The 20,658-nt window shown below is 69.5% G+C and overlaps 6 protein-coding genes across 11 annotated transcripts in view; 1 reads left to right on the forward strand and 5 right to left on the reverse strand.

Annotated features, from left to right (window-relative positions):
• Nucleotides 1-20,658, forward strand: part of PAFAH1B2 (platelet activating factor acetylhydrolase 1b catalytic subunit 2) — a 640,582-nt gene that overhangs the window by 542,857 nt on the left and 77,067 nt on the right. The gene's annotated exons all lie outside the window — the stretch shown is intronic.
• Nucleotides 606-7,002, reverse strand: BUD13 (BUD13 spliceosome associated protein). The gene is made up of 10 exons (XM_075442547.1): nt 6,874-7,002; nt 6,593-6,680; nt 5,555-5,639; nt 5,318-5,375; nt 4,282-4,627; nt 3,812-3,920; nt 3,183-3,321; nt 2,702-2,886; nt 2,280-2,361; nt 606-1,913 (listed from the first exon to the last, which is right to left on the reverse strand). Exons 1-10 carry the CDS (start codon nt 6,999-7,001, stop codon nt 1,820-1,822), a joined length of 1,314 nt encoding a protein of 437 aa, XP_075298662.1. The 5' UTR covers nt 7,002; the 3' UTR covers nt 606-1,819.
• ZPR1 (ZPR1 zinc finger) lies at nt 7,225-10,957 on the reverse strand. 2 transcript variants are annotated; one of them, XM_075442351.1, is made up of 14 exons: nt 10,804-10,957; nt 10,461-10,622; nt 10,084-10,174; nt 9,842-9,912; nt 9,294-9,380; nt 9,093-9,215; nt 8,924-8,977; nt 8,765-8,831; nt 8,575-8,645; nt 8,267-8,356; nt 8,087-8,197; nt 7,887-7,973; nt 7,628-7,693; nt 7,225-7,429 (listed from the first exon to the last, which is right to left on the reverse strand). In XM_075442351.1, the coding sequence occupies exons 1-14, from the start codon at nt 10,948-10,950 to the stop codon at nt 7,295-7,297; spliced, it is 1,362 nt and encodes a 453-aa protein (XP_075298466.1). In that variant the 5' UTR covers nt 10,951-10,957; the 3' UTR covers nt 7,225-7,294. The 2 variants fall into 2 exon arrangements, with proteins under 2 accessions (XP_075298466.1, XP_075298467.1); XM_075442352.1 differs by having other exon boundaries at nt 10,461-10,581; nt 10,799-10,957.
• LOC142364060 (uncharacterized) lies at nt 11,821-13,368 on the reverse strand. Of its 2 annotated transcripts, none has more exons than XM_075442414.1 (4): nt 13,356-13,368; nt 13,152-13,219; nt 12,925-13,051; nt 11,821-12,846 (listed from the first exon to the last, which is right to left on the reverse strand). In XM_075442414.1, exons 2-4 carry the CDS (start codon nt 13,198-13,200, stop codon nt 11,904-11,906), a joined length of 1,119 nt encoding a protein of 372 aa, XP_075298529.1. In that variant the 5' UTR covers nt 13,201-13,219; nt 13,356-13,368; the 3' UTR covers nt 11,821-11,903. The 2 variants fall into 2 exon arrangements, with proteins under 2 accessions (XP_075298529.1, XP_075298528.1); XM_075442413.1 differs by lacking the exon at nt 13,356-13,368 and adding an exon at nt 13,332-13,346.
• On the reverse strand, nt 14,432-15,881 carry APOA1 (apolipoprotein A1). Its single transcript, XM_075442580.1, has 4 exons — nt 15,813-15,881; nt 15,667-15,722; nt 15,352-15,505; nt 14,432-15,278 (listed from the first exon to the last, which is right to left on the reverse strand). The coding sequence occupies exons 2-4, from the start codon at nt 15,707-15,709 to the stop codon at nt 14,681-14,683; spliced, it is 795 nt and encodes a 264-aa protein (XP_075298695.1). The 5' UTR covers nt 15,710-15,722; nt 15,813-15,881; the 3' UTR covers nt 14,432-14,680.
• Nucleotides 16,920-20,658, reverse strand: part of SIK3 (SIK family kinase 3) — a 74,111-nt gene continuing 70,372 nt past the window's right edge. For all 4 annotated transcript variants that reach the window (XM_075442577.1, XM_075442579.1, XM_075442578.1 and 1 more), the window contains 4 exons: nt 20,008-20,171; nt 19,237-19,369; nt 18,724-18,891; nt 16,920-18,562 (listed from right to left, as the gene is read on the reverse strand). In XM_075442577.1, the coding sequence (XP_075298692.1) occupies nt 18,734-18,891; nt 19,237-19,369; nt 20,008-20,171 (455 nt within the window). In that variant the 3' untranslated portion in view covers nt 16,920-18,562; nt 18,724-18,733. The remainder of the gene's footprint in view (nt 18,563-18,723; nt 18,892-19,236; nt 19,370-20,007; nt 20,172-20,658) is intronic.

Here is a 20,658-nt window from a genome sequence, read left to right on the forward strand (position 1 = left end):
GGCCGCGGCACAGGCTGGAGCCCGCAGCCCGTCACCGTGCCAGCGGGCAGGGGGTGTCACACACCGCGCATTAAGCTCTTCATCTGCCCTAAACACATTACCCATGAGCTCATCAACAAAAATCTAATTATGAGGTGTGAGGCCAAGCTTCATTGCTGGGCCTTGACATGAATGGTGCACCAGGTAAGCCTGTCACCAGCGTGAGCCGACGATTATTGTTAGCGCGCTCGCTGCCAAGAGTATAAAACAGTCGACCGGGGGGTGGAGGGGGGGAACAAGGCCGTGCAATTAGCAGCCCAACGCCAGACAAACAAGCTCGCTAATTGTTGGCGGGAGCAGGCTCCGCCGGCCACCAGCGAGGCCGACTGCCGGGACGGCGGTGCCAGCGCGGTGCCGCGTCCTCGGAAAGCGGGCACCGCCCCGCCGCCTGCCCCGCGCGCCGCCCGGCTCCTTTGCACCGCTCGCTAATTAAATCCCGCTAATGAGGAACTCGGGATGCAGGGGCTGGCTGAGCAGCGCCGCCTCCTCCCGCGCACACACTCCTCCCGGACTTATCACTAGTCACAGGATGTTTACAATAATTTTTAATTTGCGCAATTATTAATCATTTTTCTATCTGCCTTATTTGCATAATAATTACTCTGCTCCGTGTTTGCCGTGACAGTGAATGACAGTGTTTTAAATTAAATTAAGATTTTAATACTTGGTTTTTTGGTTATAGCTAATCAGAGCCGCTGTTGGACGCCGCGCGCGGGGCCGCTGCCCTTCCAGCGACGCCAACCGAGAGCTCCGCTGCCCGGCGCCACGCGCTGCGTCCCCGCCGCCCCTCGCACCCCGGCGGGTCCCAGCGCCTTCCGCAGCCCCGCCGCCCGGTCCGCCCAGACGCGGCCGCACGCGGGGCCGACCGGTGGCCCAGCTCCCCCCGCTTCTGTTCCCACCGACCAGGCGAGCTAGCCAGCCGCCGAGGAGCCCGCTCTCGCCCGAGCAGGGCGGGCAGAAGGTCCGAGCACCCCATCAGAAGGGCAACCGCTCCCCACGCTAAGGGCAAGGCGGTAACCCCACGGCAGCTCGTCTCACGTCTCGGACAACCGAGAGCAGAGACGAGCACGTACCAAACGTAACTGCGCTCTTCGAGGCTGCGGCTGCCTCACGGTACGGGGGAAAAGACCCGCGGACCTTGGCGACGGAAGGGGAAAGGAGAGCTGGAACGGCGCAGGCCCGACGAGCAGGCTCTCGGCACGCCGCAGCCAGCGGCTCCGAACGCCGACGGCTGCCTCGCGCTCCCAAGCCACCCACCCACCCGCGGCAGGGCCCACGGGAGCAACGCTGCCCGGCACGAGCGAAGCGGGACCTGCTCGGGGGGCTTTCCCGCAGCTTTGAAGAACAGCACCAGGCGAAATGCAGTAAAAAAGGCAAGCTCTAATTTACAAGCGTACGCGCAGGTTCCAGGACTGCCAATTAAGCACGTGGTCTCGACAGTTCGTTAGAAGGCAACCGGAGGGAGCGGAGAGCAGTGTCTGCAGCAGCTCCCGGGGCGCTGCCAGCGAGCCGACGGCAGCGGCCACCGCAACTCTGCTCCACGCTCCGGCCCCGCGCCGCTCCAAGCTGCGCTCGTCCTCTCCGGCCCGCAGGACGGCCCTCTTCCGGCAGCTCTCCTCCAAACGCCGCCTTGCCCCGCGGAGGACGGCACAGGGGGATGCCGAACGCTGAGGGCAGGGCTCGGTCCAGGCAGCGTGCCTCACTCCTCCTGGTCCTGGCAGCGGGCGAAGCTCCGTCGTGTCGCGTCAGGAGCGCTGCTGGGCACGGCTCCCCATCCTGTCTACATGTCCTCCACGCTCCACTTGTAGGCAAGCTCCTGCACCGCCTTCTTGTTGGCGATCCTGGCAAAGCGCTGCTGCTCGAAGCCGTTGGACCTACGAAGCGACAGCGAGAGGACCGTGGGCTGCTGCGCAGCAGCTTTTCTGAAGCAACGACACTTCTTAGAGACATCTCGAGTTCTCCACTGCTACTCTGGCTCACTTGCCACCTCGATCGGTGCTGAGCAACAGCTGGCGTCTCCGAAGCTATCCACGCCCTTGCCGACCGCACCGGCCCCGCTCCCTTCCGTCCCGGACAGGCGTGGACTCATCGCCCGCTCGGAACTGACCACGTTCGACCTCGCTGCTGCCAACCACCTCACCCACCCGGTGAGCGGGCATCTCCACGCTGCGAGCTCTCCGCAGCACAAGCTCACCCCTCGCCACTCTGTTCCGCCACGTCGCTGCTGCGGGCACACGTACCTGTCCACCCCATCCCAGCGATGCCCGGGCCAGATGTTGAACCTGTTGAGCGGAGGGGCTGGTCCGTTGTACCGCGGCTTTTCTGGAAACACAAAGGGCAACAGGGCCGCTCGCTACCTCGGCGCAGGCGCGCGGTGCCAGCGCCATCGACCGAAGGGGCAGACAACAGGCACAGCGCACAGGCGGCCCAAGGGCCGACCACAGCTCGCAGGGGAAGCTTCCGGAGACACGCTGCTCTCTAAGCTCACGAAGAACAGCACCCACTGCTGGCACCAAGCCAACAGCAGCATCTGCGCCGACTGCAGAGCAGCCGTCCTCTAAGGCTCAGCCGCTCCGGCAGCGTGAGGCCGCTTACCCAGCAGCAGCTGCGCTCCCACCTGCTGGCGCCCAAACCGCACGCCGCAGTAACTCGGCGTCCAAACCTTTCTTTTCTTTGCTCTCTTTGGCCTTCCGCTTTTTGATGAGGTCGGCCATGGGGTCTCCTTCTCTCTCTTGCTCTCTCAGCATTCGATCCAGGTCCTGGTCGTCAATGTAACGGGCCAAGGGCTTCTGCATCTCTCTGATGGCGTCCTCCACGTTCTGCTGCTGTTGCCTCCCCTGCGCCAGCCTGGAAACCAACAGAAGTTTCACTGCAAAACCGAGCAATCCTGTACTGTGACTTGCTCCGTCGGAGGAGGGATTGCAGTCCTGAACCTCTGCTGCATGCAGTGCTCCCGGCAACGGAGGGGACAACCGAGGGGGGCTGTAAGGCACGGGGCACGCGTGCTCTCCTGGTCCCGGGCTCAACCTCAGAGCAGAGGGACACGCCAGCACCGGAAGCAGGACCAAAACCGGGCCCAACAGCAGCGAGCGGCGAGTCCTCGAGGCCCGCAGAGCGCGGCAGGGAGCTCTGGAGAGCCTTACCCTTTACCCCATCTGGCGTACTGCTCGTCCCTCTCGGACGTCGCTTCAGCCTTCTGCCGCTGCTCCAGCCGCTCCTGCGCCAGGTCCCTCTTGCGGCCCGACTTGTCTCGGAAGACGGTCTCGGCGTGGCGGGATTCCTCTGGAGGGGGCACAGGCCTCAAGTCACGCGTTTCGGAACATTTCGCCGTCTCCGGATAATTCAGTAGCTAACTGCGACTCCTTGCAACGTTTTTTTTTCCTTTCACTCGTTCTGGCCTCTGAAAGAGCCTGGCGTCCACACCCGGGCAGGACTGCAGCTCTTGCTTTCAGCTGCTGCCCACACAGCCACGCTCGTACCCTGAGCTCTCTGAACGCCGGCCTGCTTCCTGGGACCCGCGCTGGGGCGGGGGGAGGAAAAACCTCTCGCCCTCCCCGTGACTTCACGGGCATCGCTCTGAAACCGCCTTTTATCAGTCTCAGAGGCTCGGTGCCCCTGCCCAAGGAGTCCATCGGCACGGCGAGAGGCTGCTCCGCAGGGATGCTTCTCCCTCGGCAGCCTAACGCCAGGGCCCGCCAGCGCACCAGGAGCCAGCCGAAAGCAGAGCAAGAGAAAGCGAGCCGGTTCTCGCGCCGCGTTTTTACACCCCTACCTTCCAAGTGCTTGGTGTTTCTCTCTTGCCTCCTGAGCTCCTGCCGTTCCCTCCGCAGCACGTCCGCTGACACCAGGCCAGCTCTGACCCCGGACGGCATCACGCTCGCCTGCGGATGGAACACAAATCGCGCTTACTGCTGGCTGAGAGCCGTGCAGCGACCCAGAGGCGCGGCGAGGGGACGGCCCGAATCGCAGAGAGACGCGGCAGCAGACAGAGCCGCGCTACCGGGCCGCTGAGCCGGCCCCCGCGCCAGCAGCTCCCCCAGACCTCCCAACAGGGCGCACCGAGGCCGCGCGCCTCTCTCACACCAACCTCACGCCCCTTCCCTCTGCGAGCGGAGGGTCTGGCGCGGCCGCACACCCGGGCTATACGGAATTTCTGCCCCCCAGCCTGTGAGCCGCTGCGCTTTCACGGTTATCTGCCCGCAGGAAGTACTCTACAGCTTAAAGGGAAGGTGAAGCGCTGACCTTCTGGGGAGGTCCCTTGGCGTCGCAGACACCGCGCCGGGGCGACAGGTCCGGCGAGTCGTGACGCTGCCGCCGGGGCGGCGACAGGTCCGGCGAGTCGTGACGCTGCCGCCGGGGCGGCGACAGGTCCGGCGAGTCGTGACGCTGCCGCCGGGGCGGCGACAGGTCCGGCGAGTCGCGACGCTGCCGCCGGGGCGGCGACAGGTCCGGCGAGTCGCGACGCTGCCGCCGGGGCGGCGACAGGTCCGGCGAGTCGTGACGCTGCCGCCGGGGCGGCGACAGGTCCGGCGAGTCGTGACGCTGCCTTCTAGGTGGGGAGAGGTCCGGGGAGTCGTGGCGCTGTCGCCTGGGAGGGGAGGAGAAGGTGACGGTGCCGGTTAGATTCGCGAATGCTTTGCTGCCTCCAGAGTGGAAACAGAAAGCCCGTGGGACCGTGAAGCTAGCAGCAGGGGCCAAGGACGGAAACAACTTCTGAACGCAAAGCCGTCCTTGACTCTGCCCCTCCACACACAGACCTGCACTGCTGACCTGCAGCCTCGCCAAAGTAGGTGCCAACCCCCCCCGAGGCAACCTGGATGCCAGGAAAGCTTTAGACTGGGAGAGGAGAGATGCAGACTGGATATGAGGAAGAAATTCTTCACTCGGGGGGCGGCGAGGCCCTGGCGCAGGCTGCCCGGAGGAGCTGGGGCTGCCCCCTCCCTGGCAGGGTTCAAGGCCAGGCTGGACAGGGCTGGGAGCACCCTGGGCTGCGGAAGGGGTCCCTGCCCGTGGCGGGGGGTTGCAAGTGGGTGGTCTGTAAGGTCCCTCCCAGCCCAAAGCGCTCCGTCAGGCCGTGACCGCGGGACAGGCGTTTGCGCACCAGGCGGAAGCCCAGGCCGCAGGCTGCCCACCAGCCTCCCCCCGGCAGAGGTGCAGAACCCCTGCGCGCGGCCCTTCTCGCGCTCGCAGCGGGGCGCTCGGAAACCGCAGGGCGAGACGGACGGTACCGGCAACGCAGAGCGAACCAACGGAAGGATTTCTGGCGGGAGCCTCGCACCTCACAGCAGCCTTGGCAGGCACCGACACGTCCGAACCCTGCGAGTCTTCATTCTGGTCTACAGAAAAACAACCCGACAGTCGCTGTTGGCAGGGTTCTCCGCAGCTCACCGTCTCTTCAGTATTTCAAGGATTTATTCTTTCTTTTTTATTTAGCTAGTACGATTTCCAGCTCGCAATGCCGTTGCTTAGAGAGGCTGGGCATTCAGGGAGAGAGGGTGCACAGGTCTGCTCTCACCTCCTAGAAGCTTCCATTTGCTGTTTGTTCGGAACGCCTCCATGAGCTTCACTTCATCCGGACGCTCGTCGATGAACTCTGCCACCTGGAGACAAAACACCAGAGTAAACAACACGGCCCTGAAGCCAGAGAACGGAAGGATTTCTGCGCTCCGACAGGCACAGTGAAGCCTAACGGCACGGACGGGCACCCGGCACGCAGCCACCACGTAGCTGCCTTCCCGCGGGCGGATCCGAGAACCCCTTCCCCCAGCCCTCGCCGTCAGCGGCTGTCTCCCTGCTGCCGAGACCGGCAGCCAGGCCACGCTGCTGCAGTCAGCAGGCTCTGGCCATCGCAGTTGCCCTCCGGCCGTCTCCACGGCAGTTTTCAGGGTGCCAGAAGCACCGTGCTGGCCCTACTGCGGGCTTCCCGCCCTTGCGAGGCAGCAGACGCGCAGAGGACGGGCCGCTGCCATCGCCGGGGAGCTCACCCAGCCCCGCTGTGCCCAGGCCTGGGGGCCCCCCCAGGCCCTGCCGCAGAACCCCCCAAGAGGAGCAGCTGGAGGAGGTCTGGCAAGCTGTTAGACTGCTTATAGAGAAGACTGATCCTGACTACAGAACAGAAAGGAATCATAAAACCAGAACACGGATTCCAGGTGTGCGCACAGCGGTGCTAGAAACCACGGAATCGGTTTCCTAGCACCGACAGAACCCAGCGCAGAAGATGAAGGACAGACCCCAAGCAGGGCCTGAAGCCAGCGAGGGGGAATTCTGCGATGACAGAGCAATAGCAGGAACTCACTGAGGGATGTGCTTCACAGAACGGTTGCTAGGAACTCACCAAGATTCCAGACTCGCTGCAACCGGTTCAACCAACGTAACCGAGTGGCCGAGCGAGCCGAGCTCTGCCAGGCGCTGAGCCGCCGGCCCAGCTCCGAGCCACCACCACAGCAACGCCTCGCGCCGCCCGCTCGTGTGCCAGCACAGCCCCAGCACCAGCGCGGCCCGGGGCGACGCGAGGCCGCAGGCAGAGCGGCTCCAGCCCCCGCTCCCCGCTCACCACGGGCATGTCGTCCTCCTCCTCCTCCTCCTTCTGCGGGGCGGGCGCCAGGCTGCTCCAGCCCACGTCGTCGTCCACGATCCGCATCCTGGGAGCGAGGAGAGCGGCCCTGCCGTCACCCAGGGGTCTGTGCCCCGGGGGGGCTGGCGGGGAGCCCCGCGGGGCGAGGGGGAGGGCCCGGGGAAGGGGGCTGCCACGCCGAGGCCCGCGGGCGGCCGGCGCGGAGGTGCGGCCTGCGGCGAGGGGCCGCGCCTAGGGCCGCCCCGCGCCCCGCAACTCACCCGCCTCTGCCGGGGCCGCCCGGCGGCTTCTTCCGGCGGCGGCGGCGCGGCTGCTGCGGCTCGGCGGCGGCCGGCCCGCTCAGGTAGCGCCGCAGGTACTCAGCCTTCGACTGCCCCGCCGCCGCCATCTTGGCGCCGCCCGGAAGTGACGTCGTGCGCGCCGGGACAGGACGCGGCGTGGGGGGCGGGGCCAGCGCCGGGGCGGGGAAAACGCCGGGGGGCGGGGCCAGCGCCGGCGGGCGGGCACGGCCGGGCCGGCCGCGGGGCGGCGCCTCATGACAGCGCCCGGCAGCGCTCGGCACCCCGCGACACCCCGCGACACCCCACGACAGCAGCAGCCGACACCGCACCTCCGAGACCAAACAACCTTTATTACTCGCTGGGGGGCTCGCTATCGCGGCCCCCCGCCCCGACGCAGCGGCTACCGGCCCGGGCCCCCCCCCGTCGCGTAGCCCTCCGTCCTCATGTCGTTGAGGCCCAGGTCCTCGTCCTGCTCGAAGGTCCGCTGGTAGCGCTCCACCAGCAGCTCCGGGTCCTCTTCCGGGGCGTACACGTTCTGCGGGGCGAGACCCCCCGTCACCCCACACCATGGCAGGACGCGGCCCGAGCCCCGCAGCCCCCTACCCGGGGCAGGCACCGCTCCCCCTCTCCCCCCCCCAAGGCCACCAGCAGCTTCCCACCCGCCACGAGCCCCCCGCCCGCCGGGGAGAGGGAGCGGGAGCCCCCTCCAGCTTTCCCGAGCCCTTCCCAGTACCTGCAGGTAGCTGTTGCCAGCAGGGTCGTCCATGACGAAGTGAGCCTCCCTCCTCCCCTCTGCGATCTGCGGGAAGAGAGCACGCCAGGCGCTACGGCCCCTGCCGCTCCCCCAGCCCGGACGCGTTCCGCGGTCAAACGGCAGCGACCAGGCAGGCGAGGCGAGCACGCAACGGCTCGAGAAGGGCCGGCCACGCTCGCCGAGCCGCTCGGCTGGACGCGCGTCCTCGCGGTCACCCTGCAGCCGGGCGTGCGCTCACCTCGCCGAGCTTCCCCACGAAGTCCCGCAGCTTCTCGGCCTTGCTGGGCACGGGGCTGTCCCCCAGGGTGAAGGGGTTTCTCTCTACCTGCGAGCGCAGACCCCCCCATTGCCTGGCTGCACGACACCCAGCCCCGCAGCCCGGCCCCTCGCCGAGCGGAGGGCGCGGGCTGCGCCAGCCAGCGGCGCGGGGCCACTCACCAGCTCGCGGATGTCCCTCAGCAGCCCTTCCAGCGTGGTGAACTTCCCGCCCAGCGCTCCCATCCCCAGCTCGAACTCCAGCTCCGGGATCTCCACGCGGCAGGTCTCCGACTGCAGGGGCGAGCGCCGCGTCAGGGCCTGCCCGCCGGGCACCCCACGCAGGCCCCGCGCGCGCGGTACCTTCAGGACGTCCCTCGTCATGTCGGAAGGGTCTGTGATCCGCAGCGTGATCCGGGTGCCTTGCGCTTCGATGGCTCCTCCCGACTTCACCTAGGGACGCCCGGGGCGGTCGGCCTGACGCGGTCCTACCCTCGAATCGCGGCGGGGTGCTGCAGGAGGGCGCACCCTCGGTCCCGGGGACACGGCCTCCCCAACCGCTGTGCGGTGACGCGGGGGCCAGGGACCCCGAGAAGCACCCGCCCGCGAGAGCGCCGCTCCCCCGCCCCACGGCCCCCCCCAGAGAAAGGGTCCGTCGTCCCGCAGCTCACCTCGTTGGTCCTGTGCCCGCAGGAGTCGCAGTTGGTGGCCATGATAATCACCTCCTTGAAGTGGGGGATCTCTGGAGCGGATGGTCAAGGCCAACTGGACGGCAGGGGGGTCTCCGAGCAGCAGCCCCAGGCAGAGCCCCAGGCCAGGCTCCCGGTCCCGGGCAGAGCCCGCCGCCCACGCCAAGGATACGCACAAGCTTCATGTTGGTGTGAGCCGGGGCGTTGCACTCGGGGCAGTTGGTGTGGAACTGCAGCACCTGGGCCACAGCCATGGAGAGCGGGCTCAGCGGGTCCCGGGTGGCCGCCAGCCACCCAGGCGCGGCCGCCACTGTGCTGCCAAGCCACCCACCTCATCCCTCAGGTCCTCCACAGCGTCAGCCGGCTTCTCCTCCAGCTCCTCTCCCTGCAAGAGGGGAGGCCAGCAGCCGCGTCAGCTCCCGCTCCCGGGCGGGGGTCTGCCAGCGCGGCAGGGGCCCCGCTCCCCGGCCGAGACACGCGCAGCAGCGGCTCCCCGTTACCTCCAGCCCCAGCATGGCAGCCTGCTGGGGGGTCCTCCTGTAGTGAGTGACCACGAGGGCATCGTCCTTCCGCGGCGCGTGAGGGTTCTCCACGAAGCTGTTCCCCGAGGGATCGTCGACGATCTGTGGGAGGAGGAAGGCTCGGGAGCCGCCCCGCGCTCCCCCCGCGCAGGAAGGGGCCGTGCTCTCCCGCTTACTCACAAGGGTGAAGGGGGAATGTACTTCTTTCAGCTGCTTTAGTTTACCAATGAACTCCTCTATTTTACTCGCCACCTCCTCATCTGTCGCCTGCAAGAGATGACACGTTTGAGACCGACGCCAGGGGCAGCCAGAGCCAGAGACAGCGCTGATGCGAGCAATGGCTTTAAACTAAGGGAGGGGAGATTTAGACGGGATACAAGGCAGAAATTTTTTACAGTGACGGGGGTGAAACCCTGGCGCGGGTTGCCCAGAGAGGCAGCGGAGGCCCCATCCCTGGAAACGTTCCAGGCCAGGCTGGACGGGTCTCTGCGCGGCCTGGTCTGGGGGAAGGGGTCCCCGCTCACTGCAGGGGGTTGGGCTAGATGGCCTCCGCAGGTCCCTTCCCACCCAGAGCCTTCTGTGATGCACCCCACGACAGCAGCACCAACGGCAGAGCCCGCAACGCTCCCCTCCTCGGCAGCGCGCAGTGCCCGCAGGCAGAGGCCGAACAAGACAAGCGCTCGCCAAGCGGGCGTCCCCGCGGAGCGGCCCCTTCCGCAGCGTCTCACCCTGCGGACGGGCTGGTCCTGCTCCAGGCCCGCCACGGCTCTGTCAATTATCCCTTCAACGGTGGTGAGAACTTGAGGAGCAGAGAAAACACAGGCGCCATTCAGTGTGCCGCAGTGGTGCTACCCGCGCTGCCCGCACGTACCCGTCCCCGGCAGCCGCTGCCCAGCGGCCACCGGACCCAACGGACAGGAGGGCAGGCGCCTGCCGCGCACCCGCCGAGGGACGCAGGCCGTGAACCCACCTCCCTTCTGGCTGAAAGCGGGGATCTCCAAGTCCAGCTCCGGAATGCGAGCCGTGGCACAGTCGGTCTTCACCACCTCCCTGTTCAGGTCCTGCGTGCGACAGCCGAGCAGCGGCGTTAGGACCCCCGGCAGCTCCCAGGCGCCGAGTGACCGTGGCAGGGCACGCGGCGCCCGCCAAGGCGGCGGTCTCAGCTCCCGGCAGGCCTTGGCAGCCTCTCCGTTCGCGCCGAGAACAGGAACGTTTGGGGCTTTAGGCACTGCTCCCAGCAAGACAGCGCTGCTCCTCCTTTTAGCACCAGCGAGAGCGGCGCGGGAGGGCCGGGGTGCGCGGGAGGGCTCTGCGCAGCGGCGCCCGGGCGGCCCCAGCCCCGCTCACCTGCCGGGAGGTGACAGCCAGCGTGTAGCGCACGCCCTGCTCCTGGATCCTGCCCGCGGACTGGATCTCCGTGTTGGCCCAGGAGCAGCTGCCGCAGGCGAAGGAGCTGACGATGACCTCTCTGAAGAAGGGGATCCTGGTCAGCAGGAGCCGCGTCACCCCCTGGGGCAGCGAGGGGCCTCGTGGGAACCTGGCTCCGCGGGGGCCGCGTCCCCCGGGCCCGCTTCCCTCCCCCCCACAGCCCCGCGCTGCCAGCACCCGGCCCGGGCCGCGGGGCAGCCTCCTCCCCCCCCCCCCACCCCGCAGGCCGCCGCGGCCCGGCCCGGTCCCCCGCCCGCCTCACGCTGCGGAAGCAGTTCATGCAGAGCGACTCGATCTCGGCCGGCCGCTGCTCGCCGTCCTCGGCGCTGAGGGGACGGAACAGGGACCCCGGCCCCGCCGCTCCCCCCGGCTCCGCCGCCGCCGCCTCCACGGCCCCCGGCGCCGCCATGCCGGAACCGCTCCCTGCCGCGCCTGCGCGCCGCTGTCACGTGGGGGGGCGCCGCCGTCACGTGGGGGGGCGCCGCCGTCACGTGGGGGGCCGCCATCACGTGGGGCGGCGGCCTGGCCGCCATGGCGGGGCCGGTACGGTCAGCTGGGCCTGCGGGCCGGGCCTCCGCAGAGGCCGCCGGGCGGGCGGGGGCGGCCCGGGGCGGGGGCCTTTAGCCGCGTCTCCCCGCGCGCTGGTGATGGCGCGGACCAGGCCTCCGCCCGCCGCCGCCCCGGGCCCCGCTGGCGCTGCCGGTTCCCGTGTGGGCGGCCCGGCCATGGCGGCCCCCCGTGCCGAGGCAGCAGGCCTGGGCCCCGAGCACCCCCGACATCCCCACAATGAAACCTGCTGGTGGCCGCGGGGGGTCCGCAGGCGGTGTCCCCGTCCCTGGCCACGGCTCGCCTCCACGTCCCCACGCTGCGAGCCGGCCCGCAGTGGCGACGGGGGCTGCTGGTGTCAGCAAGATGGCCGCCCTAGGAGCCGGCCGAGCCGCGCGTCGCAGGGGGACGGGGCAGCCCAGGGACCCGGGGTGGGCGCAGGGGGACAAGCGCGGCGGCCATGTCTGCGGCGCCCACGGGTGCCAGCGGAGCTGAGCTGGGAAGCTCGGCCGGACACGGGGCTCTGGCCACGCCGCAGCCCCCCGGCAGCGCCAGCACCCCCACGCTGGGCAGCAGGACCCCCGCCTGCCAGGCCCCCCTCCATTCCCTCCCCCAGGCACCCCGCACCGGGGCGATGCTCTCCCCGCGGGGCAGCCGGACGCCGTGCCCCGGGCTGCGGTGGCGGGGCAGGGCGGGGGGCTGCGGGGCGGCGGGACGCAGAGCGGCACACGCGTTGCAGGGGGACGGTTTATTTCTGCCACGGGCCACGAGCGCTCGCGGCGCGGGGGTGCGGCCAGCCGCCCCGCTCAGGGGGTCTCAGCTCTCCTCCGCCTGCTTCTCCTCCGTCCAGGTGGTGCTGAGGAACTCGGCCACCTTCTCCCGCACCTCCCTCTCCAGCAGCTCCAGGTGGTCCTCGACGCCGGCGGCGCCCGAGCCCAGCTTGCCGCTCATCTCCTGCAGCCGCTCCGCCAGCTTGCGCCCGAAGGCCTCGCCGAAGGGGGCTGCCTGCTGCCGGAAGGCCTCCAGCGCCCGCCCCGCGCGCTCGTCCAGCTCCCGCGCCAGGGCGGCCAGGCGCTGCCGCAGCCCCTCGCCGTCGCTGCCCGCCGCCTGCCGCAGCTCCTGCGCCAGCGGGCTCAGCTGCACGCGCAGCTCCTCGGCGCTGGCGGCCAGGCGGGCGCGCAGCTCCTCCGCCGCCCGCTCCATCTGCGCCGTCAGGCTCTCCAGCTGCCGGCTGAGGCCGTCCTGCGCCTGCTGGGCGTAGGGGCCGAGCCCCTGCCGCAGCTCGGCCACGCTCGGCCCCACCTGCGCCTTCAGCTCCTCGGCCAGCGGCGCCAGCCGCTCCTTCAGGCTCTGCACCCCGCTGTCGATCTGCTGCTGCAGCCGGTCGGCGTAGGGGCCGAGGGCGGCCCGCGCGCCCTCGGCGTTGTCCTGCAGCCGCTCCCGCAGCTCGGCGGCGTAGGGCTCCAGCGCCCGCCGCAGCTCCCCGGCCCCGCGGTCCACCTGCGAGCGCAGCTCCTCGGCGTGGGGGCTCACCCTGGCCTGCAGCTGGCGGACGCTGGTGCCGATCTGCTGGTGCACCTGCTCGGCGTAGGGCGCCAGCTCGGCCCGCAGCTCCGCCAGCTCGCGCTGGACCTGCTCCCGCAGCCGCTGCGAGTCCTGCGCCAGCCGCGCCTGCAGCTCTGTGGCGAAGGGCACCAGCCGCCGCCGCAGCTCCTCGGCGTACGAGCCGACGCTCCGCAGGTTGCTCTCCAGCAGGGTGCTGGGGAGAGGGGGGACGTCAGCGCCCCGGGGGCCCGCGGCCCCGCCACCGCCCACCCGCGCCCGCGGCCCCGCTCACTTCAGCTGCGTGGAGATCTCGCCTTGCTGCAGCTGCTCCGCCGTCTCCTTGGCATGGCTGCCCAGCTCCGTGAAGTACTTCCACAGCACGCTGGCCACCTCGTCCGGCTGGACATCAGCCCGGGCCCCTGCCGGAGGACGCCGGGGTCAGCGCCGGCACGACCCTGCTCGGCAGCTCCCCGGGGCCGTCGGGTGCCCGGGACCACCCCGAGAGCACCCCCATCTCACCCGAGACCACCAGCAGCACCAGGAGGAGGGCGACCGCCTTGGGAGCCATGCTGAGCGCCGGGCGATGCCTGTGGGAGCACAGAGCGGGGTGAGGGCAGCCCGGGGGCCAGCAGCCCCCCAGCCCTGCCGCCTGCCCCAGCGCGGGCGACGCAGCCGCCGGCTCTCCCTGCAGCCGCTCACCCGCGCTGCCGCCGGTGCCGGTACCTGCTGTGCCGCCAGCGCCCGGCCGCTATTTATGCAGCCGGGGAGCCCTCGGCGGCTTCCACGCAGGCCTGTGACACGCGGCCAGGCTTGGACTTTAGCAAGGTCGCGACGTGGAAGCGCCTGACACGCACACAGCCCTGAGATCACCCGCAGCCCCGACATCACCCGCAGCCCCGACATCACCCGCAGCCCCGACATCAGCCGCCGCCCTGCCAGCTGCCAGCGGGGTGCCAGGGGCCAGGGCAGAGCAGGGGTACGTGTGTGGGCGCCCTGGGGCTGAGGGACGCCGGGGCAGAGGGGATGGTGCAGGGCGGGGGGCAGCCCCCAGCCCCGCACCCACTGCCGGCAGCGAGGCGCCCAGGGTGCCAGGACATGGGCTTGGGGGGTTGTTGCGACAGGGCCGTGGGGATGTGGCTCTGCGTACGTGCGGGGCAGCGTCGCTCCCGCCGAGCCCCGCCGTGGGGAGCAGCCGGGACCCCGCGGCTCGGGGCGATGCGCCCACGCGGTGCCGGCGCTGATGTGTCGCGGCGGGGCCGAAGGGCACGGCTGGCGGGGCGGGAGCCGCCCGGCAGCGGTGATGCTGAGGTCCAAAGGGTGGCACGGCGCCCGGGGCCGGTGCCGACGGACGTCACCCTCGCGCTCTGCACACCCAGGCCTGGCCCCACGGCTGCCCTCGCCACGGCGTGCCCCCCGCAGCGGGGCCGGGGCCGGCCGGGCAGGGGTCCCCCCGCTCCCCACGCGCTGTCGCGCTCCTCGCAGCGCGGCGGTGCGGAAGCAGGCGGCTGCGACAACGGCAGCGGGTGGGCGGCGAGGGGGAGCGTGCACCGCGGGGCGAGGAAGGCCGGGGGATCCAGCTTCACAATCGCCAGCCCTGCCGTGCTCCACGGCCCCGGCAGAGCCCTGGGCGCGGGGAGAGGCCAAGCCTCCCTGGGTGAGCTGGGCTCAGTGGCGGGCACAGCCCGGGGCACCCCCCTGCCCGCTCCATCCCCCCGAGCCCCTGCCCCGAGCGCCCCGACCCCCAGCACCCCGTGCCAACCCCCCCCCAGCATCCACGGCAAGGACTGAGCCAGCTCCAATAACTTAAGTCGTGTTTATTTGACAACAGGAAGGCAAAGCGGAGACCGACGCTGGTTTGCGGCGGGGAGGCGGTGGGAGGCGAGGAGGGGGTCCCCAGGGAGGACGCCGTGGGGCTGGCCTGGCCCGGGGCTCCCGCGGCCGGTCCCCGGAGCCCCCCGGGGGAAGCCCCCCGGGCAGGGCAGGGAGCGGCCCCGGGGCGGCTGCGGGAGCGGGGCCGGGCTCAGTCCCTGGCCGTGCCGGCCGGCGGCTCAGGCCACGCTCTTCCGGAGGTCTTCCAGCAAGTTCATGAAGCGGGTCTTGAGGCTCTCGGCGTAGGGGGTGAGGCGCTCCTTGTAGTCCTGCAGCAGCGGCGTCAGCTTCTCGCGCAGCTTGCTGAGCTGCTCCACCGCCCGCGCCTGGTACTCGGCGGCCTGGGGGATGCCCTTCTCCCGGACCTCCTCCAGCTTCTGGCTCAGCTTCTGCCGCAGCTCGTCGCTGTAGGGCGCCAGGTTCTTGCGCAGCTCCTCCACGTGCTCGCGCAGGCGGTCCCGCGCCTCCTCGGCCATGGGCGTCAGCTTCTCCTGCATCAGCTCCACCTTCTGCTTGGTGAGCTCCTTCAGGTCCTGGGCCACGGGCGCCAGGCGCTGGCGGTAATTCTCCAGCTCCTCCGTCCACTTGGTGGAGAACTGGTCCAGGAAGGGCCGGATCTTCTCCTTCACCTCCTCCAGGTCCTTGGTCAGCTCCTGGCGCAGCGACTCCGTGTCCTTCAGCCACATCTCCCGCACCTCCTTGTAGTAGGGGGCCATGTCCTCCCGCAGCTTGGCGGCGGCTGCGCCCAGCGCGTCCAGGTTGTGGGCCAGGTTCAGGCTGCGGGCAGCGGCGGGAGGTCACGCACGGCCCCCGGGACCCCCCGTCCCCCCCCCCGCCCCTCCCCGCTTACTCCAGCTGTTTGCCCACGGCGGAGGACTCGAACTGGGTGATGGCATCCTTGCCACTGGTCTTCACCGTCTCCAGGTACACGTCCACCATGTCCTTGAGGCGCTCCAGGGGCGCCTGGGGCTCATCGTGCTGCCAGAAGTAGCGGGCCTGGGTGCCTGCGGGGACAGCTCGCCGCGCTCAGGACAGGCGTCGCTGCCCCAGGGACCTGCCCGGAGCCGGGGGGGACCGAGGGGCCGCTCGGCTGCAGCCCGACTCGCGAGGCGCTCCCAGCAGCGGGGTCTGCAGCCGCCGCAGCCGCAGCCGCGTTGGGACCTACCCGTCAGGCAGAGCAGGGCGAGGGCCACCACCACGGCTCTCATCTTGGCGCTGGACCTGGGGGCAGAGCGAGAGAGTTGGGCGCGGGGCCCCGGGCGAAGCCAGCCTCGGCGGGTCCCCGGTCCCCGCCGCCGGCCGGGCTCTTACCAGCTCTCTGCCGCGCCGCCGGTCGTCCCGTCTGAGCCAGCCGCTTCCCCGCCGCCGCTATTTATGCCGGAGGGGGCTGTTCCCGGAGATAAGCCAGCGCTGCAGCCCAAGAAACCGCTCCCCGGCGCAGGCGATGTGGCGCGCAGAGTTCAAGGATCGCGCCCGTGGGCCAGCGCCCAGGAGCGCGGGCTCGGCAGCGGCGGCCGGCCAACGGGAGCTCCCCGCGGGACGCGCCTCGCCGGCCAAGGAGCCTGTTTACGCTCCCGCTGACCCAGATTCCTGCCCGCAGCAGCGGCCTCGCCGGGGCCCCTCGGCTCCCCGGGGACTGGCCGGCAGCCCGGGGACAGGGTTTACACCCGCGGGGATTTGCCCGGCCGTACCCAGGCCCCTCGTCCTCCGCTCGCCAGCGCTGGGGGTCCCTGCCCCGTCCTCCCCGGGCCGGTGAGCCCCACGCTGCTCCCCTCACCCCTCTGCGGGGCACCCGCAGGAACCCCGTGCGCAGGGCTGAGCCCAGCGGAGCTGCCGGGCAAGGGGGGACGGGGGAATGGGGGCACGGACCCTGGCAGAGGGGCTCGCGGGCGGCAGGAGGGGCTGCTCGATGCCACGGTGAAGCGACGCTCCCCACTCCAGAGCAGCAGCGGCTCTCGGCGGCCCCAGGCCCAGACCAGCTCGCTGGGTCTGCCATCCCCGCGGTGCGGCAGCGTGCCGGAGGCACGGCTCCCTTCCCTCCAGCCCCCCGCGGTGCCCCGCTCCTGGGGACCCTGGCTTGGGAAGGGTGCGCTGGACCCGCAGCGCCGCGTTCCCCTGCGCAGCGCGTGGGCAGAGCTGGAGCGGAGCTCCGGGACCCCAGGGCCGGGAGCTCGGGAGCCCTCTCCCCCGGCAGAGCCCAACGCATCCTCCGCTCGCTGAGTCGGGCTCGGCCGAGCCCCGGCAGCCTGTGGAGCCGGCGGCACCGCGGCGGCCGTGGCCGTGCCGGGGCCGGGTGGGGGGCTCGGCGGCGCCGGAGGGGGCTGGGAGCTGTTGCACCTTGAGCTTTCGCCCCCGGCCGCCCAGAGCGCCGAGGCTGTTCCAGCGGGCGTTGAGCAACGGGGCAAAGAGGAGACCAGGGAAGATCATAATCATGGTTTTATTTGTCATGATCCCACTGTCCAACTAACTGACTAGTTGCAAGTGACCCACAAAAAATGGACTGAAGATTTACCGAAACTTTTTAGTCCAACATAAATGAGGAAGAAAAAAAAAAAATACTTCTGACATTTCCAAAAAACAGAAATAATAGCAAAGTATATTAATATACATTCAACATATACGGCGCGTATTGATTACTACAATACAAAGCAATGATAAAAAAAGTGTGATACTGCGAAATGGCACGGGTGAGCGAGTCCCTGCTGTGGGGGCTGCTTGCTGGGGGTGGCCGCCGACTCTCCCAGAAGTACAGTGTCATGTAAACAAAAGGGAACCAAAGCCAGGGCAGGGAGCGGGAGGCTCGCCGCGCGCCCCGCGTCCCCCGCTGCCGGCGCCGGGCTTCGCCCCTCTGGGCCGTGGGGCTGGCGGAGCCGGCGAGCGCTCTCCTCCCGGGCAGGGGAGCGGGGGGCCGGGAGGAGGCGCGGGGAAGGAGAGCAAAGTCGCCTCGGCCGCGCTGCTGTCACACTTCCTTCTGTGCAAATTCAGGAGGGCTGGGTCGATTTCTCCTTTTTTTTTTTTATATAAAATATTCCAGAAAAGTGTCCAGAAGAAGAATTGGAGCTGCAGCTTGTCAAGTCCCCGAGGCAACGATGACAGCGAGTGCTCCCGAGCCCCGGCGCGGGGGGCTTCCCGCTCTGTCCGTCACGGAAAGGATGGAGAGAAGGACAAAGAAGAGATCTACGCACGTCCCAACGGTATAAAGGAGAAGAGCACTGTCGCCACTGGCACGAGAGAGAAAATCAGTCACAAGTACAATGTCATTAAAAGAAATAAAATACTTTGAACAAAAGGTGCAAGTCACAATTCATATAGAACAGAATCTAGTTAAAAATTTCTCTCAAACAGAAATTCCTTTTGCCTTTTATTAATAACAATAATAATAAAACAACATTTACCAAAAAACAATTCCTACACGATCAGGAGGAGTAGCTAAGAAAACCAAGAAAAATCTGTCTTCCCTAGGTCAGGCCAGGAGAGAGAAAGAGCAGAGCCCCCCGGCGCGGCGGGGGCTGCGGGGGCGACCCTTGGGGCACGCGGACCCGCAGCCAGCGGCACCAGCAGCGTATTGCACCAGCGGCACCGGCCCGGCGCCGTCCTCGCCCCCGCCAGCGCTGCCAGGCTCGGCTCCCGCCGGGCCCCTCCCCAGTGCACCGGGGCCAGGACCGGGAGGACAGCGTGGCCTCCGGGAGCGGCTCCGGATCCCGGCGGAGCCCGCGCCGCGGCCGCCGGCTCCGGCGAGGCGTCCGTCCCCACGGCCGGCGGTGCCCGGAGCCGGCGCGCGGCAGAAGCCCCCCAAAGCAGAGTCGGTGCTCGGGCTCCGCGACTCCTCTGCCGAGGCGCAGGACTCGGGTTCCCCGGGGGTTACTGCGGTGACAGCTGGAGTTACAGGCAAACATGGCAGAAATCAAAGGAACCAAAGGAACGACACGCTGGGCGAAGTGATTACGAGGAAAGGGGCCGTGTATCCCAGTTCGTCAGAAATACTACGGCAATTTGGCGCGATGCTGCTAGATACTGTTGGTTTAAAATGGACCTTTTCGTTTCAAAGCTGTACACAGGACCTGCAGGAGAGAGAAGCAGCGGAGACGTCAGGAGCCGCCCGAGCGGGCCGGTTCTGCCCCCCAGCCCCCTCCGCAGACCCGCAGGGCCGGGGTCTGCCCCTCGGGGCACGGGGCCGAGGCCCCCCCAGCACCAGGCCCAGAGGGGCCACCGGAATACTCACTGCCTCCTGGCTACACCCCCGCCTGCTCCATCCCGAAGGGCACCTCCGGGTGCTTGTAGCTCAGCAGGACGTCCGTGAGGCACGTCGACGGGTAGCAGGAGGTGTTGAGATGCTGGCTGCCGTCGCCCAGGCTGGGGTGCTCCTGACCCTCCAAGCTCTCCCCGCACTCTGCAAGGCCAAAGAACGGCATCGGGGCTGGCCCGAGGAGCACCGGGCAGCTCCAGCTCCGGCACGGGGACAGGCCAGCAGGCTGCCGCGGCCCGACGGGTCACGCCGCAGGCAGAGCTGCCCCGCGTCGCTCCAGGCAGCGCCGACCGCGGCTCCCACCAGCCCGGGCAGCGCCCCAGGGGCGGCCCCCATCCCACAGCCACCCCGCAGCCCCGCTCCCGGCGGGCGCTGCTCCCCTGGGGAGAGCGGCTGTGCGCGGCAGACTGCGAGCGGGTCCCTCGGCCCCTGGCGCGGACCCCGAGGAGCTCCCCACGCCATGGCTCTGCCACCCGGCCAGGGCCTCACCCTCGCCGTCCCGGTCGCGCAGCTGCTGGCTGGCCATCAGCGACGACTGGCTGAGCACGGCGTCGGACATGCGAGCGGAGCTGAGCGCTTTGCCCGCCATCAGGCTCATCCCCGGCAAGGTGTCCAGCTGCACCTGCGGACGGAGCCGGACCCAGTCAGAGCAGGCTCGGGGCGAGGCTGCCCTGCCGCACGCGCGAGGGCAAACTGCAGGCCAGGCACGGCTCGGCCGCAGCCGCCGTGCCCTCGGCACAGGAACGGGCTGGAGAGCCACGTCCCCCCAGACCCAGCCAGGGGAGACCCCTTCGGGGTGCAGCAGCAGGGAGCCGCAGCAGAGGCGGCGGCGGGAGCGGGGCAGGCCAGCTGCCCGCGGCGCGGCCGCTCTGCGCTCTCGGGCAGGGCCACGGCAGAACCCAGAGCTGCGCCTGGCGAGCCCGCAAAGCCCTCGGCGGCCAGGGCCGGGCCTGGGGTGGCCCTGGCCGTTTGCTCAGCAGGACCTCGGAGGAAGAAGGCGAGACGCCACGGCTGCCACCGCCAGCCTGGGGCAAACGGCGAGCGAAGGAGGAGCGCGTCCACAGCGGTCTCCGTCGAAACGTTTCCGGCACCAAGCAAACGGGGCGCGCTAACCGAAGCGTCCCCGCGGCGTCTGGCGCCCGCAGCCCCGCAGCGCGGGACGCTGCCTTTCCCGAGGGACGCCTCGCACGTAGCCCAGACCCGCGGAGGAAGCCCTGCGCTGCCCCGAGCCCTGCCGGGCGCAGGCCGCTGCAAACCTACGTAGGCATCGTCGCTGTTCTGGATGGTGTGGTGTCTCTGCAGGGTCCTGGGCCGCGGGTGCTCGCTGGAGGCGGGTCGCCCAGGGTAGCCCAGGCCGTTGTGGTCAGGCACCTGCATCGCTTGGCCGGGGGGACTCCTGTCCATACAGTTCCCTGCGATGGACTCTTGAAAATCAGACAAGACAGAAAAACGACAGATTAGCAGGAGGCACCCGCAGCTCCGCAGCGCCGCACGCCCCTGCGAAACTCTGGGTCTGAGATCTGAGGGCAGCACCAACCGCTCACCGCTGCCCGGGTGGAGAGGGCCCCCGGCCGCTCCTGGCGAAGCGACGCGGAACCGGGGCCCCCCGGCACTCGGGCAGGCGTCTCCCTCCAGCACCGAGACCCCGGCGCTCGCAGCAGATCTCGGGGCTGGCTGCCTCCGATCAGGGCTACGACAGCAGCCCGAGGGCAGGGGCAGCACGGGAGGCAGACCCCTCCGACTGCCTGCCCCGAGCCCCCGCTCGCCCTCCTCCCGCTTTGCCCCCGCCGTTACACAAGAGCGGAGGGAGCAGCCTCCACACGGGATGTTCTAGCAGGGCCCCTCGGCAACTGTCAGCAACCCAGTCTTACTGGAAGAGCTGGCCAGGATGCTGGCTTTGATCAGATGACT

Source organism: Opisthocomus hoazin, chromosome 24 (assembly GCF_030867145.1).
Source record: "Opisthocomus hoazin isolate bOpiHoa1 chromosome 24, bOpiHoa1.hap1, whole genome shotgun sequence".
Taxonomy (NCBI): Eukaryota; Metazoa; Chordata; class Aves; order Opisthocomiformes; family Opisthocomidae; genus Opisthocomus; species Opisthocomus hoazin.

Coding starts and splice junctions, on each gene's coding strand:
- BUD13 (XM_075442547.1), bottom strand. CDS start 7,001: ATGGCGGCGGCGGGGCAGTCGAAGGCTGAGTACCTGCGGCGCTACCTG. Junction 6,681..6,873: donor GGCGGCCCCGGCAGAGGCGG/GTGAGTTGCGGG, acceptor CCTCGCTCCCAG/GATGCGGATCGTGGACGACG. Junction 2,887..3,182: donor TACGCCAGATGGGGTAAAGG/GTAAGGCTCTCC, acceptor GTTGGTTTCCAG/GCTGGCGCAGGGGAGGCAAC.
- ZPR1 (XM_075442351.1), bottom strand. CDS start 10,950: ATGGCGGCGCCGGGGGCCGTGGAGGCGGCGGCGGCGGAGCCGGGGGGA. Junction 8,832..8,923: donor TGGAGGACCTGAGGGATGAG/GTGGGTGGCTTG, acceptor GCTGTGGCCCAG/GTGCTGCAGTTCCACACCAA. Junction 8,198..8,266: donor TGACGAGGGACGTCCTGAAG/GTACCGCGCGCG, acceptor TCGCCCCTGCAG/TCGGAGACCTGCCGCGTGGA.
- LOC142364060 (XM_075442414.1), bottom strand. CDS start 13,200: ATGGCTCCCAAGGCGGTCGCCCTCCTCCTGGTGCTGCTGGTGGTCTCG. Junction 13,052..13,151: donor GGTGCTGCTGGTGGTCTCGG/GTGAGATGGGGG, acceptor GTCCTCCGGCAG/GGGCCCGGGCTGATGTCCAG. Junction 12,847..12,924: donor GAGATCTCCACGCAGCTGAA/GTGAGCGGGGCC, acceptor CCCTCTCCCCAG/CACCCTGCTGGAGAGCAACC.
- APOA1 (XM_075442580.1), bottom strand. CDS start 15,709: ATGAGAGCCGTGGTGGTGGCCCTCGCCCTGCTCTGCCTGACGG. Junction 15,506..15,666: donor CGCCCTGCTCTGCCTGACGG/GTAGGTCCCAAC, acceptor CTGTCCCCGCAG/GCACCCAGGCCCGCTACTTC. Junction 15,279..15,351: donor GCCGTGGGCAAACAGCTGGA/GTAAGCGGGGAG, acceptor CGCTGCCCGCAG/CCTGAACCTGGCCCACAACC.